Source organism: Macaca nemestrina, chromosome 10, assembly GCF_043159975.1.
Source record: "Macaca nemestrina isolate mMacNem1 chromosome 10, mMacNem.hap1, whole genome shotgun sequence".
NCBI classification, from domain to species: domain Eukaryota; kingdom Metazoa; phylum Chordata; class Mammalia; order Primates; family Cercopithecidae; genus Macaca; species Macaca nemestrina.
In genome coordinates, this window is record NC_092134.1 from 140,184,212 (window position 1) to 140,196,815 (window position 12,604).

At 54.8% G+C, this 12,604-nt stretch overlaps 1 protein-coding gene across 2 annotated transcripts in view; it reads right to left on the reverse strand.

The window, feature by feature from the left end:
* Positions 1-1,741: 1,741 nt before the first annotated feature.
* Positions 1,742-12,604, reverse strand: part of LOC105484130 (TEA domain transcription factor 4) — a 92,669-nt gene continuing 81,806 nt past the window's right edge. For both annotated transcript variants that reach the window (XM_071072367.1, XM_071072366.1), the window contains 3 exons: positions 10,195-10,335; positions 8,160-8,312; positions 1,742-8,062 (listed from right to left, as the gene is read on the reverse strand). In XM_071072367.1, coding sequence (XP_070928468.1) covers positions 7,949-8,062; positions 8,160-8,312; positions 10,195-10,335 — 408 coding nt within the window. In that variant the 3' untranslated portion in view covers positions 1,742-7,948. The remainder of the gene's footprint in view (positions 8,063-8,159; positions 8,313-10,194; positions 10,336-12,604) is intronic.

The following is a 12,604-nucleotide window of genomic DNA, read 5'->3' on the forward strand; positions in this document are numbered from 1 at the left end:
TGGGATTACAGGCGTGAGCCACCGCCCCCGGCCTCATCTGGTTTTATTTTCATCAAAGCACACATCACTTCCTGCTGTTTTCTTGTTTACCTTCCTTTTCCGTTGCTTGTTTCTGGGACGTCTCCCCTGCTAGAAGGGAGGCCACAGGAGAGTGAGGACCTCTGCATTCTGCCCCGCTGTATGCCCAGCACCTAGGACCGTACTTGCATCTAGTGTTTGCTCAGGAAATGTAGCTGTCGGCTGTGGTAGAATAGCCGCTGGGCCACACCAGCCACCCTCACCCTGCTCATCACTGCTGCAGTGCCTGAAAGGACAACTCTCAGGGGCAATAATGGGACTCCCAACCTGGGTCCTCCCACATCCCTTCCGCTTGTGTTTTCCGGTTCCTTTCCCCTTCCTTGCTTTCGTCAGTCTCAAACTGTAAGCCTGTCTGTGATGCCCAGCACAACCCACAAGCCTGAACCAAAAAGAACTCAGTCTACAGCAGACCCTCCTCCACCCTCCCGGCCCTAAAGGTGAGGGGTCGTGTCGGGTCACTGGTCCAGTCCACAGTCTGAAAGGAAGGTGCGGAGCATGTGACCAGCAGGCCTCGAGTCTCCCCACCCAGACGGGGAGAGGAAGCAGGGAGAAACTGTTCCAGGTACAAAGGGGGCTTCCGAATGGTCCCCCTCTGAACCCTGAACTACTGAAAACGCGTGCAGTCGAGCAGCCAACTCTCAGGTGCTCAGTAGCGTTTGGGGAATGGCCACCGGCTTCATCCTGTACCCTCTTCAGCAGCATCGTCACTTTTCCGCATGATGTAATGCAGCAGTCCTCGACTTCTGTGGCACCAGGGACTGGTTTCACGGAAGACGATTTTCCCACGGATGGCGGTGGGGGGAGTCCAGGGGGTATGGTTTTGGGATGAAACTGTTCCACCTCAGATCATCAGGCAATAGATTCTCTTAAGAAGAGTGCAACCCAGATCCCTCACGTGCACCGTTCACAATAGGGCTCGTGCTCCTATGAGAATCCAATGCCACGGCTGATTGGACAGGAGGTGGGGCTCAGTGATGCTCGCTCTCCCACCCGCCGCTCACCTCCTGCTGTGTGGCCCGGTTCCTAACAGGCCGCAGTTGGGTACCGGTCTGCAGCCCAGGGGTTGGGGACCTCTGAGAGCATGGACTTGTGGTGGCAAAACGTTGTTGGGCATGGCGACTCACACCTGTCATCCCAATTACTCAGGAGGCTGAGGTGGGAGGATTGTTTGAGGCCAGGGGCTCAAGACCAGCCTAGGCAGTATAGTGAGATCCCATCTCTAAAAAAAGAAAACAAAAAAAAAAAAGTCATTGCTAACCGATGTCCAGAAAAAAGGATTTCTTGATCCTCGGATGGGAGAATTCAGGTCCCTGTAATGGATGCAGCGGCATCAGGTCCTCAACAATGGCCTGCAATCCTTTTTTTTTTTTTTTTTTTTTTTTTTTTTTGAGACGGAGTCTCACGCTGTTGCCCAGGCTGGAGTGCAGTGGCGCGATCTCGGCTCACTGCAAGCTCCGCCTCCCGGGTTCCCGCCATTCTCCTGCCTCAGCCTCCTGAGTAGCTGGGACTACAGGCGCCCGCCACCGCGCCCGGCTAATTTTTTGTATTTTTAGTAGAGACGGGGTTTCACTGTGGTCTCGATCTCCTGACCTTGTGATCCGCCCGCCTCGGCCTCCCAAAGTGCTGGGATTACAGGCTTGAGCCACCGCGCCCGGCCCCTGCAATCCTTTAAGGTCGTGCAACTCCCTGCGTAAGCACTGGCACCAGCTACCGTATGCAAGCGATCTGGTGCTCCATGGAGGAAGGAATGTGCTGACAGGCAGAGAGAAGCACTCGCATGTGCTGGGAGCGGTGCTGTTCCATGTGAATTAATGAAGCGGCACTTGGGCGTTATCAATCACGCTGTTCTGATGTTGGCTAGCAAGTCAGTCATGTGGGCTGCTAGTAAGTAAGCTTGCTTATTCCTGAGCCAAGTGCTAGACTCAAGTTCCTAGGATGCCAAGCTGTGGATCACATCTTGCCGGCCCCTGCCCGAACCTCTCCCTTTGGCCACTCTTCAAATCCAGTGGGTCCTGGGTCCATTATTGTTCCTCCTACAGGTGCAGTGCTCACAGAACCTGGTGACAGAACTCCTGGAACCTCGCTTGGGGACAGTAAAGGACTGATATAACCACATGGCCATGGAGACACTTGTTCCCAGGGAACCCAGTGATACTGGCCTGAACCTGACCCCAGGCTTGGAGGCGTCCCCGAGTGCTTTTCATTCTCTGAGATGGGGGGTTGGGTGGGAGGCTGGGCAGCTTGCACGGCTGAGTGCCCGCTTCCACTGCCTCGCTTCAGGCTATGACGGCCTCGGTGACCGCGACCTGCTGCTTCCACCTCTGCGCTCTGTGGACAGGTGTGCACCTGTCATTTCCAAGAAAAAGATCATGCACACAAAGGCCTTTGTGTATGTAGCAAACTTTACTGAAGATTTGGAGATGAAGGGGCTTTACATAGCAAAAATACAAAAAACTGAAAGTTGAGTATTAGACATCCATGAGCTTAAGAAGACCCAGCCATTTCTACCAGTGGGGCTCCCGCCTTCTATGAAGGCACCTGTCCACCTCTCCCTGCCATTTCTCAGGAAGCTGAATGAAAGTCAGACTTCCTGACGCTTTCTTAGAGTATTTTAGTCCTCCATTTGCTGCCCTCCCTTTCTTTTATTTTATTTTATTTATTTTTATTTTCATTTTTTTTGAGACGGAGTCTCGCTCTGTTGCCCAGGCTGGAGTGCAGTGGCCGGATCTCAGCTCACTGCAAGCTCCGCCTCCCGGGTTTACGCCATTCTCCTGCCTCAGCCTCCCGAGTAGCTGGGACTACCGGCGCCCGCCACCACGCCTGGCTAGTTTTTTGTATTTTTTTTAGTAGAGACGGGGTTTCATCGTGTTAGCCAGGATGGTCTCGACCTCCTGACCTCGTGATTCGCCCGTCTTGGCCTCCCAAAGTGCTGGGATTACAGGCTTGAGCCACCGTGCCTGGCTTTTATTTTTTTTGAGATAGGGTCCCGCTCTGTTGTCCAGGCTGGAGCGCAGTGATGCAATCTCAGCTCACTGCATCCCTGACCTCCCGCGCTCAAGTGATCCTCCCACCTCAGCCTCCCAAGTCGCTGGGACTACAAGAGCCCTGCTGATTGTTCTGTTTTTTGTAGAGATGGGGTTTCGCCATGTTGCCCGGGCTGGGCTCAAGTGATCCTCCCGCCTCAGCCTCCCAAAGTGCTGGGATTACAGGTGTGAGCCACCGCACCCGGCCTGTCTTTCCTTTCTAGACTATCCCTTGGGGCCTCTTTCTCCCCTTAATGGGTCACAAAGTTATCTCCCCAATTTAGAACACTCCCTCCCCTTTCCTGACACCAGGGTGAAGATATAAAACTTGCACTGGGCAGTTCTCGCTAAACCAAGACTCGAGGTCTTCTACTTACCTTCTTTGAGGGACATTAGAGCTTTTTTTCCTCTAAAAATAAGTATGCGTGATGTGCGTGTGTTTTAGGGGTGGGAAGGGCAGTCAGGAGACATTTTTACACGCCCACATTTCACATTCCCTGAGCGCACGCCATGAGTGAGGGGCGGCCCTGCTCCTTCACACGCCATGACCTTTCCTCCTCCTGACAGCAACCCCAGGTCGGAGACTTTATTCTCATTTCACAAATGAGATTATGAAGTTCCCAAGGGGGTGCTCGTCCAAGATCACATGACTCGTAAGAGGTCAATTTGATCACTGGCCTGGCTTAACTTTAAGTTCTTTTTGGAGACGGAGTTTCGTTCTTGTTGCCCAGGCTGGAGTGCAGTGGCACGGTTTCGGCTCACTGCAACCTCTATCTCCTGGGTTCAAGCCATTCTCCTGCTTCAGTCTCCCTAGTAGCTGGGATTACAGGTGCCCACCACCACACCCAGGCGGTTTTTGTATTTTTAGTAGAGATGGGGTTTCACCATGTTGGCCAGGTTGGTCTTGAACTGACCTCGGGTGATCCGCCCACCTTGGCTTCCCAAAGTGCTGGGATTACAGGTGTGAGCCACTGTACCCAGCCAAGTGTACATCCTTAAGAACAACGTACATAGATTGGGGAAAAGTGTCTCGTTTTCATTCTGAGAGCTAATACAACAGGGAGTGTATGAAGAGGTCAAACACAGGGACCACTGGGTGGAGCACACTGCCATTCCACCTCGCCTTCCCCCTCTGTGCCACACACCTGATGCGGCCCCACCCAACACAGCCACGGCCCTCCTACCCCCCACCACCTGCCTGGTGTCCTCTGAGTCTCAGCCCAGCGGAGGGAGCAGGTGCACGCTCTAAGCACACACATGGTACAGGAGCTGGGCGAGGCCAACCATGCCAGCCCCTCGCTCCACACCCCACTGGCTTCCGTTCTGAAAGGGAAGAACCACACACACACACCCCCCAAACTCCTGCGTGGGTTTCTCTGTTAGAAAGATCATCCTGCTCTGAAAGACGGGGGCCAATGGGAAACAGTCTGCTGGCTCGTGCCTGGACCCACTGAGAGAGACGGTCCATCTCCCGTCCCCATTTCCACCTGGACAGTGCTGCCTAACTCGGATCATGTCAGAATGGTGGAGGAGTCTCTATCCCCACAGGGCTCAGGGACCCTTCTTTGCCTCACAGGCCCCATTGACATGACCGCCTGCCATGCACATTCGCTCCCTCATCAAATGGAACCAGGCAATGAGGTCTCACTGCGCAGAGCTGAGTTTTGTGGGAAGAAACTGAAACACACACACATGCCTCTCTGAGGTCCAGAGCAGCCTACTGCTGTTTTCTAGAAAATCCAATCAAAAAGACTCCCTTGCTTAACACACGTCCAGGACTTCCCACCACACTGGGTAAAGTCCGAAGCCCTCACCAAGAGAGGGGGCACCACCGGGCCGCCTGCTGCCTTTCCCCACCTGGAATGCGCTGGTCCCTCCTCTCTCCGTTCACTCTGTATTCTGGACACAGTGGCCTCTTCTCTGTGCCTGGACACATCTGTCACCTCCCTGCCCCCAGCACCTGCTGTTCCCTCCGCTTGGAATACTGTTCCCCCGGCCCCCCAGGGCTGGCTCTTCCTGCCCTTCAGAATCAGCTCAAGCCCCACCACCTGCGAGAGGCCTCCCCCAGTGACTCGACCTCAGCACCTGCACAGCCTCACCACGCCCGCCTGTCTCCTCACCTGCTTCCTCTTTGCTTCCCAAGGAGCCTGTCTGTCGTCTTCCTCCCTGACACATTCCCACTGACACATCCCCAGTACCTAGCACAAAGCAGAAGTTCAATAAGTATTTGCTAAGTGAATGAACAGATGCACGAATCGTCCAAGCAAGTTAGCGGAGCTCTCCGTGCCACATTTGCCTCATCGGTAAAATGGGGCTAGCACAGTACCCATTGGGTGAGGATGAGAAGAGACGACAGAGGCACCTGTGTTCAGGTACCAAGCATGTGACAGGGGTTCTAACAAGGCGTAAATGGAATGCCTGTGACACACAAGGGCAGGCATGACTAAGCCTTCTGCACAAGAAGAGGGGATTCCTCTTTGGCTCTGGAAGAATGAGCGACAGATGGCAGATGGAAGATGGGATGAGCACTACTGGCCGGGGGTGCTGGGAAGTAGGTGACTCAGGGTGGCTAGTGGGGAGGCAGCAGGGAGCCTCAGAGGACGCTGCAGGCGAGGTGGGGCCAGCTCACCTATTTGTCTCAAGGGTCATGGTCTGCACCACACCACGGGGAAGGCAGCTAAGTCTGCCACCTGCTATGGTTGACCGGCTTGGATTTTACACCTGTAAGGAGGTGACTGTCCACTAGGCTGCTGAGGTCAGTTCATAGAGGGAAGGAAAACTCACAGCCAACACCTGGACCCAAAAACATCTGCACTGACCTCTTCCCCAAACAGGACACAAAAAGGTTATCTCTTTAAATGTGCATTTGTCCTGTGGCCAAGAGGCTGCTGGCACAACACATCCTTCCACCACAGCGCTGGTGCTGCCAGTCAAGCTAGAAGGACGGCCAACCCCAGCTTCCCATATTCAATCCCCCAGGGACAGGGGAGGGGCGAGAGTGAAGGCAAAGGCTGTGCTGGTGCCTGGTGGTGAGGGCAGGAGAGCCTTACACAAACACAAACCCATGCGGGGACATACACGCACCTGCTCAGGGGCTCCTCCAACCCCAGGTTCCCCAAGAGCCCACGCCCCAGCTTCTGATGAGAGCTGGGCCTCCAGACTGCGCAGCTCTGCAGCCTGGCAAGAGGTGTAGCGGTGGTCCTGATGCCCGGAGAGGTTTGGTTAAAGCTGTTCTGTGGTAAGACAGTGGGGGCTGGGCCATGGAGGAGCGGGAGACTAGGCTGCTGGCCTCTTCCCCAAATCTGGGATGCTGCCAACTTCCCTCCATCTGCTTCCCTAGAGGCTGCCCACCCCTTAAGGGCAGCTCCCCTCAAACACTACCCTTCCCTGAATCTCCTGCACCTTAATCTCTCCCGTCTCTGAGCGCCAGTGGCTTTGAGGATCACTTAATAGTTTTCCAGCCTGACTTAGTGAGACTGCAAGCTCCTATGATTAATAACGATGTATATTTAGTGAAATGTGTGGGGTACTATGCTAGGCACTGTAGATACGCGAGGTAGGTTACTGTTATACAAATTTTACAGATGGGGAAACTGAGGCACAGTGAAATGAAGTAACTTGCCCCAAGGTCACTCAGCTAGTCTGACTCCAGAGCCCTTGCTCCTAACCACACTCCATGACACCTCTTCGATGCTGTCTTACTTACTTACGTAGTCCCATGCCATATCTCCCCGAGCGCTGGACACACGATAAACATTAACACCCCTAGGTTGAATCTTCCTTCCCTTTCCACTCTAGGCTACTGATCTGTGGTTCCTATGAAGGAAGATGACCCCAAAGAGCCACTAGGTGGCAGCAAGGAGCCGGATTCCGGCCTCCCCGTGGCAGGGAGGGAGGGAGGGAGGAGCTCATTGTTAGGTGTATTTAGTGCACCTTGCACCAGGCACTTCCCGGACTTCGTATCTTCCCACTCTACAGAGAGGAAAGGGGACTAAGGTTCAGACAGGTTGACAAATGCCCAAGGTCAGGCAGCTTAGAATACTAGGACCGAAGCCAGGACTGGCAAAACTCTGAGCCCACGCCAGTTCTCAGGAGAAATAAACCCAGGAACCCCTTCAGCTGTGTATCTAAGTCCAGGCTCCTCAGCCCCGCTGCCTCCTGCCCTCCCAGCCTCCTGCCCTCCCCACCTCAGGCTCCTTCGATCTGAAACCAGCGCCCCCAGCGTGGTCATGGAAGATAGTCATGGCATCCGCATCCACTGAGATGGACGGAAACTATCCAGAGAGTTCTGACGGTGTCCCCGTCCAACAACTGTCACCTCCACACCTAAAACCCGCCCCCCCAGGGACGGGGCCTCTCTGTGTGAACTGTCCTGCGAGTGCAGCAGGGGTGCACATGGCTGCGGGTGCATAGCCCATGCATTCCTCGGACCTCCCGGCGTGGCCACCGCCACAGTGCAGGGGCTTGAGAGGCAGCACGGGGACCGTCACATCTTCGGTTCCAGGGTCTGGTGATGTTCCTGGCTGAGTCCATTGGGGTGCTGGCTTCAGAAATGCCCGGGGTGCGTCTCTGAGCACTGCTTCCGGCCTGCCTCCCAGATGGCCCCATTGCTCCCCCAGTCCCTCCCGAGGCTCACACAGCCAGACCAGGTCCTCTGAAAAGACACAGCATCTTGGGTTTATTTGGGGTTGGGCACTGCAGGTTCAGGCACAGTTTGTTCCTGGGTAGAGTCACAACTGCTCCTCTCAGCTCTCTCGGCACTTCAGGGGCTGCCCCTGCAGGTCCCCTCCCCACGTCCCTGTTTCCTGCACACACGTCTCTTCCCCCCTCCCTGCTCCCCGAGTCTCTCATTCTTTCACCAGCCTGTAGATATGGTGCTGAGCCCCATGCTCACTGGCTGACACCTCGAAGACATAGGCGATGCACAGCAAGGTCTCCTGTGTGTCTCTGTTGGTGACCACCTGTGGGAGAGAAAAAGACAAGGGTGAATAAGGCCCCAGATGAGGGCACGCCCTCGCTGCTACCCACATACAGACTCCAGCCACACCCGCGGCACACCTGCAGGATGGTGAAGTTCTCCAGCACGCTGTTCATCATGTACTTCTCGGGGAGATGCTTCAGCTTGTGGATGAAGTTGATCATGTACTCACAGAGCGGGGACCGGTGGATGCGGTAAGAGTAGTGTCCATTCTCATAGCGAGCATACTCTGTCTGCAGGGCCCAGGGACAGCAGGTGCTTAGAATCCCATTCTGACCACCTTCGGCCCAGACCCAACTCCATGGGAAGCCCCAGGACCCAGACCCAACTCCATGGGAAGGAAAGGCAGGAGGCCTAGGGGCCCTTAAGAAAAGAGTCACCCCCAGCCAGGGGCCGTGGCTCACGCCTGCAATCCCAACACTTTGAGAGGCCAAGACAGGCGGATCACCTGAGGTCAGGAGTTCAAGACCAGCCTGGCCAACATGGTGAAACCCTGTTACTATTAAAATACAAAAATTAGCCAGGCACGGTGGCACGCGCCGGTAATCCCAGCTACTCTGGAGGCTGAGGCAGGAGAATCGCTTAAACCTGGGAGGCGGAGGTGGCAGTGAGCTGAGATCACACCACTGCATTCCAGCCGGGGCGACAGAGTAAGACTGTCTCACACACACACACACAAAAAGTCACCCTGTTAGGTTGGTGGACATTAAACAAGACCTCCTTCCTCCACGGGTGACCAGCAGGAACCGGGGATGGCAGGAGGGGAGCTTAAGGAGACACAGGAGCAGTGGGAAGGAGCCTCTCAATCCTGGCTGTACGTGAGGACACCACGGGGGATACACAGGGACCCCCGGGAGTCTGGTGGTGATCATGCAAGTCTCCATATCTACACGCACCCATGCACGTGCACAAAGGAGCGCGTATAAAGCTGGTGAGATCTGAACCAGCTTGGTGGACTGCATCAATGTCAATTTCCTGGGTGTCCCCTTTATACTTTAGTTATACAAGACATTGCCAGGGCAAGAACTGGGTAAAGGGCACATGGGATTATGATCCCAAGTGGATCCACAATTATCTCAAAAGTTTTACAAAATTAATTAGAAATAAATAATTGGAGGCACTTTTTAAAAACCAATAATGCCTGGACTCTACCCTAGAGATTGAGGGGTGCTGAACGGGTTTCAGGCACTGGTGTGTTTCCAAAGCTCCCAGGAGACTGTAGGGTGCAGCCAGGTGGAGAAGCACTGGGGGAAGGAATCTCTCTTCCCTGATGTTGGCCTGGCATCTGGCTGCATTTGGCATGAGGAAGGTTATCAATAACTGATAGGCTGTGAGACTAGGACTTCATGAATTCAGACCAAGCTGGGGACAGGGTGAGGAGAGGGATGCAGACCGGCCTGCATGGCGAGGGGGTCTGGTTTAACAAGTGTGTGGGCGGCACAGGGTCCCGGACTCTCAGAGTGCACAGGTGTTTCGGGTCGGAGGCCTTCAGTCCCAGCTCCTTGTCACTGCCACTGTGCAGCGGGCCCAGAACACAGGGTGCTGCAGGAGACTGTGTCACGGACAGTGAAGACAACTTGGCCCTTGTTTAGAGATAAACGGAGGATTTTATCACAACCCCCCAAACACCCATCGGAAAGCAGGGTGGCTGGGTGGGGGATCCCCCTGAATGTGTGCTCCTCACCACTGTCCTGCACTGCCCTTGGCCGGGGGTTTAGCCGAGTGGGAGAAACCACCGCCTAAAAGGCAGGCCTGACTTTTCTGTAACGTCCACTAGAGCGGGGTCTTCAGGTCACCCACAAGTAGAAAATCAGGGAGTTTTAGGCATTCATGGAGCAAAGTGAGCAGCGGACAGAGATCCTAGGCACCCAGGCCTGCTTCTGCACTAGTGAGCGGTGTGACCACGTGCGGGCGGTCGGGGGAGGCCTCTGCTCTCTCTGGGCCTCTACTGTGAAGCCAGAGGGCTAGACTAGGTAGATGCCCCAGGGCCCTGCCTGTGCTGCGGCTCTGATCTTGGAGAGGACCGGGGGCGCCTGTAAGGACGTGCTTGGAAGATCCTGAACGGGCAGCAATGGCTCTGGGGAGCGCCCCTCACCCACCAGGGTGGCCTCCTACCTCAACTTTCTCCACCACCTGCTTGCCGAAAGAGCAGACCTTGGTGGAGCAGGTGATAATCATGTTCTCGGGGCTCTCATACTGGCTGGAGACCCCATAGAAGGAGCTGCCTTCATCCTCGATGTTGGTGTTGAGGTCTGCCTGGAGGGAGACAGGGGGAAGCCGAGGGAGGGTCAGCAGGTGCCGTGTCAGACGGGAGCATCAGGGAGACCTCAGGGTCCCGGTCCCGGCTCTAGAGCTGGGAAGAAATCAGACTGAGGGTAGACAGTAGGACGCTGGAAAGCCTCCACCATCCTCTACATCTCTGCCTGGTACAAAATCAGGTCGTGTTGCCTAAATCATGGGAAAAGAGGACACTGGGACCCACATAGTTTCAGGCCACTGCTGCCTGCCCAGATACTAACACACCCAGCAGGTGGGAGCCCCAGATTCCATCTTTAAGACTTCAAGTTTCATAGTTTAAGACTTTGTTCTTGTTAAACTGCAAAGGTTTGAATCTCTATCAGACAGCTCTATTTTAGTTTGAATGCATCTATCAGAATCGTTCCAGAGTGAATTCTGATAGTGCAGGAAGCATGAGAACAGAAAACCAGGGCAGGAGACCGGCAGGGCGGAGGGTGGAAGGGGTGAAGGGTGCTCCTATCTCATGCTCTTGTCTCGCCGGAGACCTGATCGATACTCCCTCAGAAACGGCTCTGGGGCTGGCTTCTTGCCCCTCTAGGCATTGCGGGGTCCTGCCACCTTGGATCTTTTGACATCTCTGCTTCAGCCTCCAGCGCAATCTCCCTGGCACCAGCTGTCCCTCCCTTTGGTTCATTCTCTTAACGGCCCTGGGAGTCTCTTCAGAAGACGTCAGGCCGGGCGCGGTGGCTCAAGCCTGTAATCCCAGCACTTTGGGAGGCCGAGATGGGCGGATCACGAGGTCAGGAGATCGAGACCATCCTGGCTAACACGGTGAAACCCCGTCTCTACTAAGAAATACAAAAAATAGCCGGGCGAGGTGGCAGCGCCTGTAGTCCCAGCTACTCGGGAGGCTGAGGCCGGAGAATGGCGTGAACCCGGGAGGCGGAGCTTGCAGTGAGCTGAGATCCGGCCACTGCACTCCAGCCTGGGCGACAGAGCGAGACTCCGTCTCAAAAAAAAAAAAAGAAGACGTCACTGCACCATCTCATTGAGCCATTTAGCCACAAGGGACAGGAGTCTTGGTCCCTGGCCTGGCTCACAAGGCCCTTCACAGGCCCAGTCACTGGTCCTCTAGGTCAGCTTCTCACCTTGCCTCAAACAGGCTGCTCTTCCTTCCCCTGATAAAAGCAGAGCCCAGAGGGCCTCCTGCTGAATGTCGGGCTGATCTGAAACTTCTCTTCTAGAAAAGGCAGAGTAAGACTCTGTGCCGATCTCACACCCAAAATCACAGCCTCGGTTTTATCCATGACGGGTCCTGACTGTTAGCCTTGCCCACCACCACCCAGCTGGTAAGTGAGAGATCCCAGGTCTTCAGGCTCCAACCCCAAGACTTGTCCCAAACCAGCAGAGTGCCACCGCGAAGAAAAGAAGGCACCACACAGACAAGCTCTGGGGACTCTGAGGCAGGAATTGTATTCCTGAAGCCCTACGCCTCTGAGGGGACCCCATGCCCAGAACTTCAGCCCCACATCAAACATCTGAGCCAAGGGTGCTAAGAGAACAAGTGAAGACTCAGAAACAATGCACAGGCACATTACAAAAGGCTTATTCCCAGGGGCGGCCAGTCCTCCCACCCACACCCCCCGTCTGAAATCACTGCAAGCTTCACCCAGATCACAGCCCTAGGAGTGCAGTAGAGCTTCGGGCCTTGGTCAAGCTTCTGACACCAGGGATTCTTCTGTGCAAAGATGAGGGGATCCCTAGAACCCCAGGAAGGTTTTGGCCAGATTCAGAGCCAGGCACCAAGCAATCCTACTACTGGCCATGAGGGGACACTCAATCATTATTTTTCTCTCCTTTGGCGAGAAGTTTTCCCAGAGCAGGACCTTTCTCTAGACTGGCGGGGGGTGTCGATTGTCTACAGCACAATAGAAACATTATGTAGCCACCAAAAACGCTGAGAAGGACCTGCATGTATTATCATGGATGACTACAAACACACTGAGTGGGAAAGCAGGCTACGGAGCAGAATGAGGGTGGATTATGTTTATGATGAGGAAAAAAAGGCTGTTTTCATGCTGAAACAGAATGGCATATGGTTCGGTGCATCTGCCTCGGCTTGGATGAGGCCATTAGGGAAAAAGAGCATTCGAGTCAATGCTCATCCTCTGAAACAGAGAGCAATGCTTACCCTAAACGCCCTCCACTACCAGCCCTGGGCCGGCCTCAGTCTCCCCACTCTGTCTCCATCTGTGATGCTGGGAGGGAGGGGATGACACATGGCAGG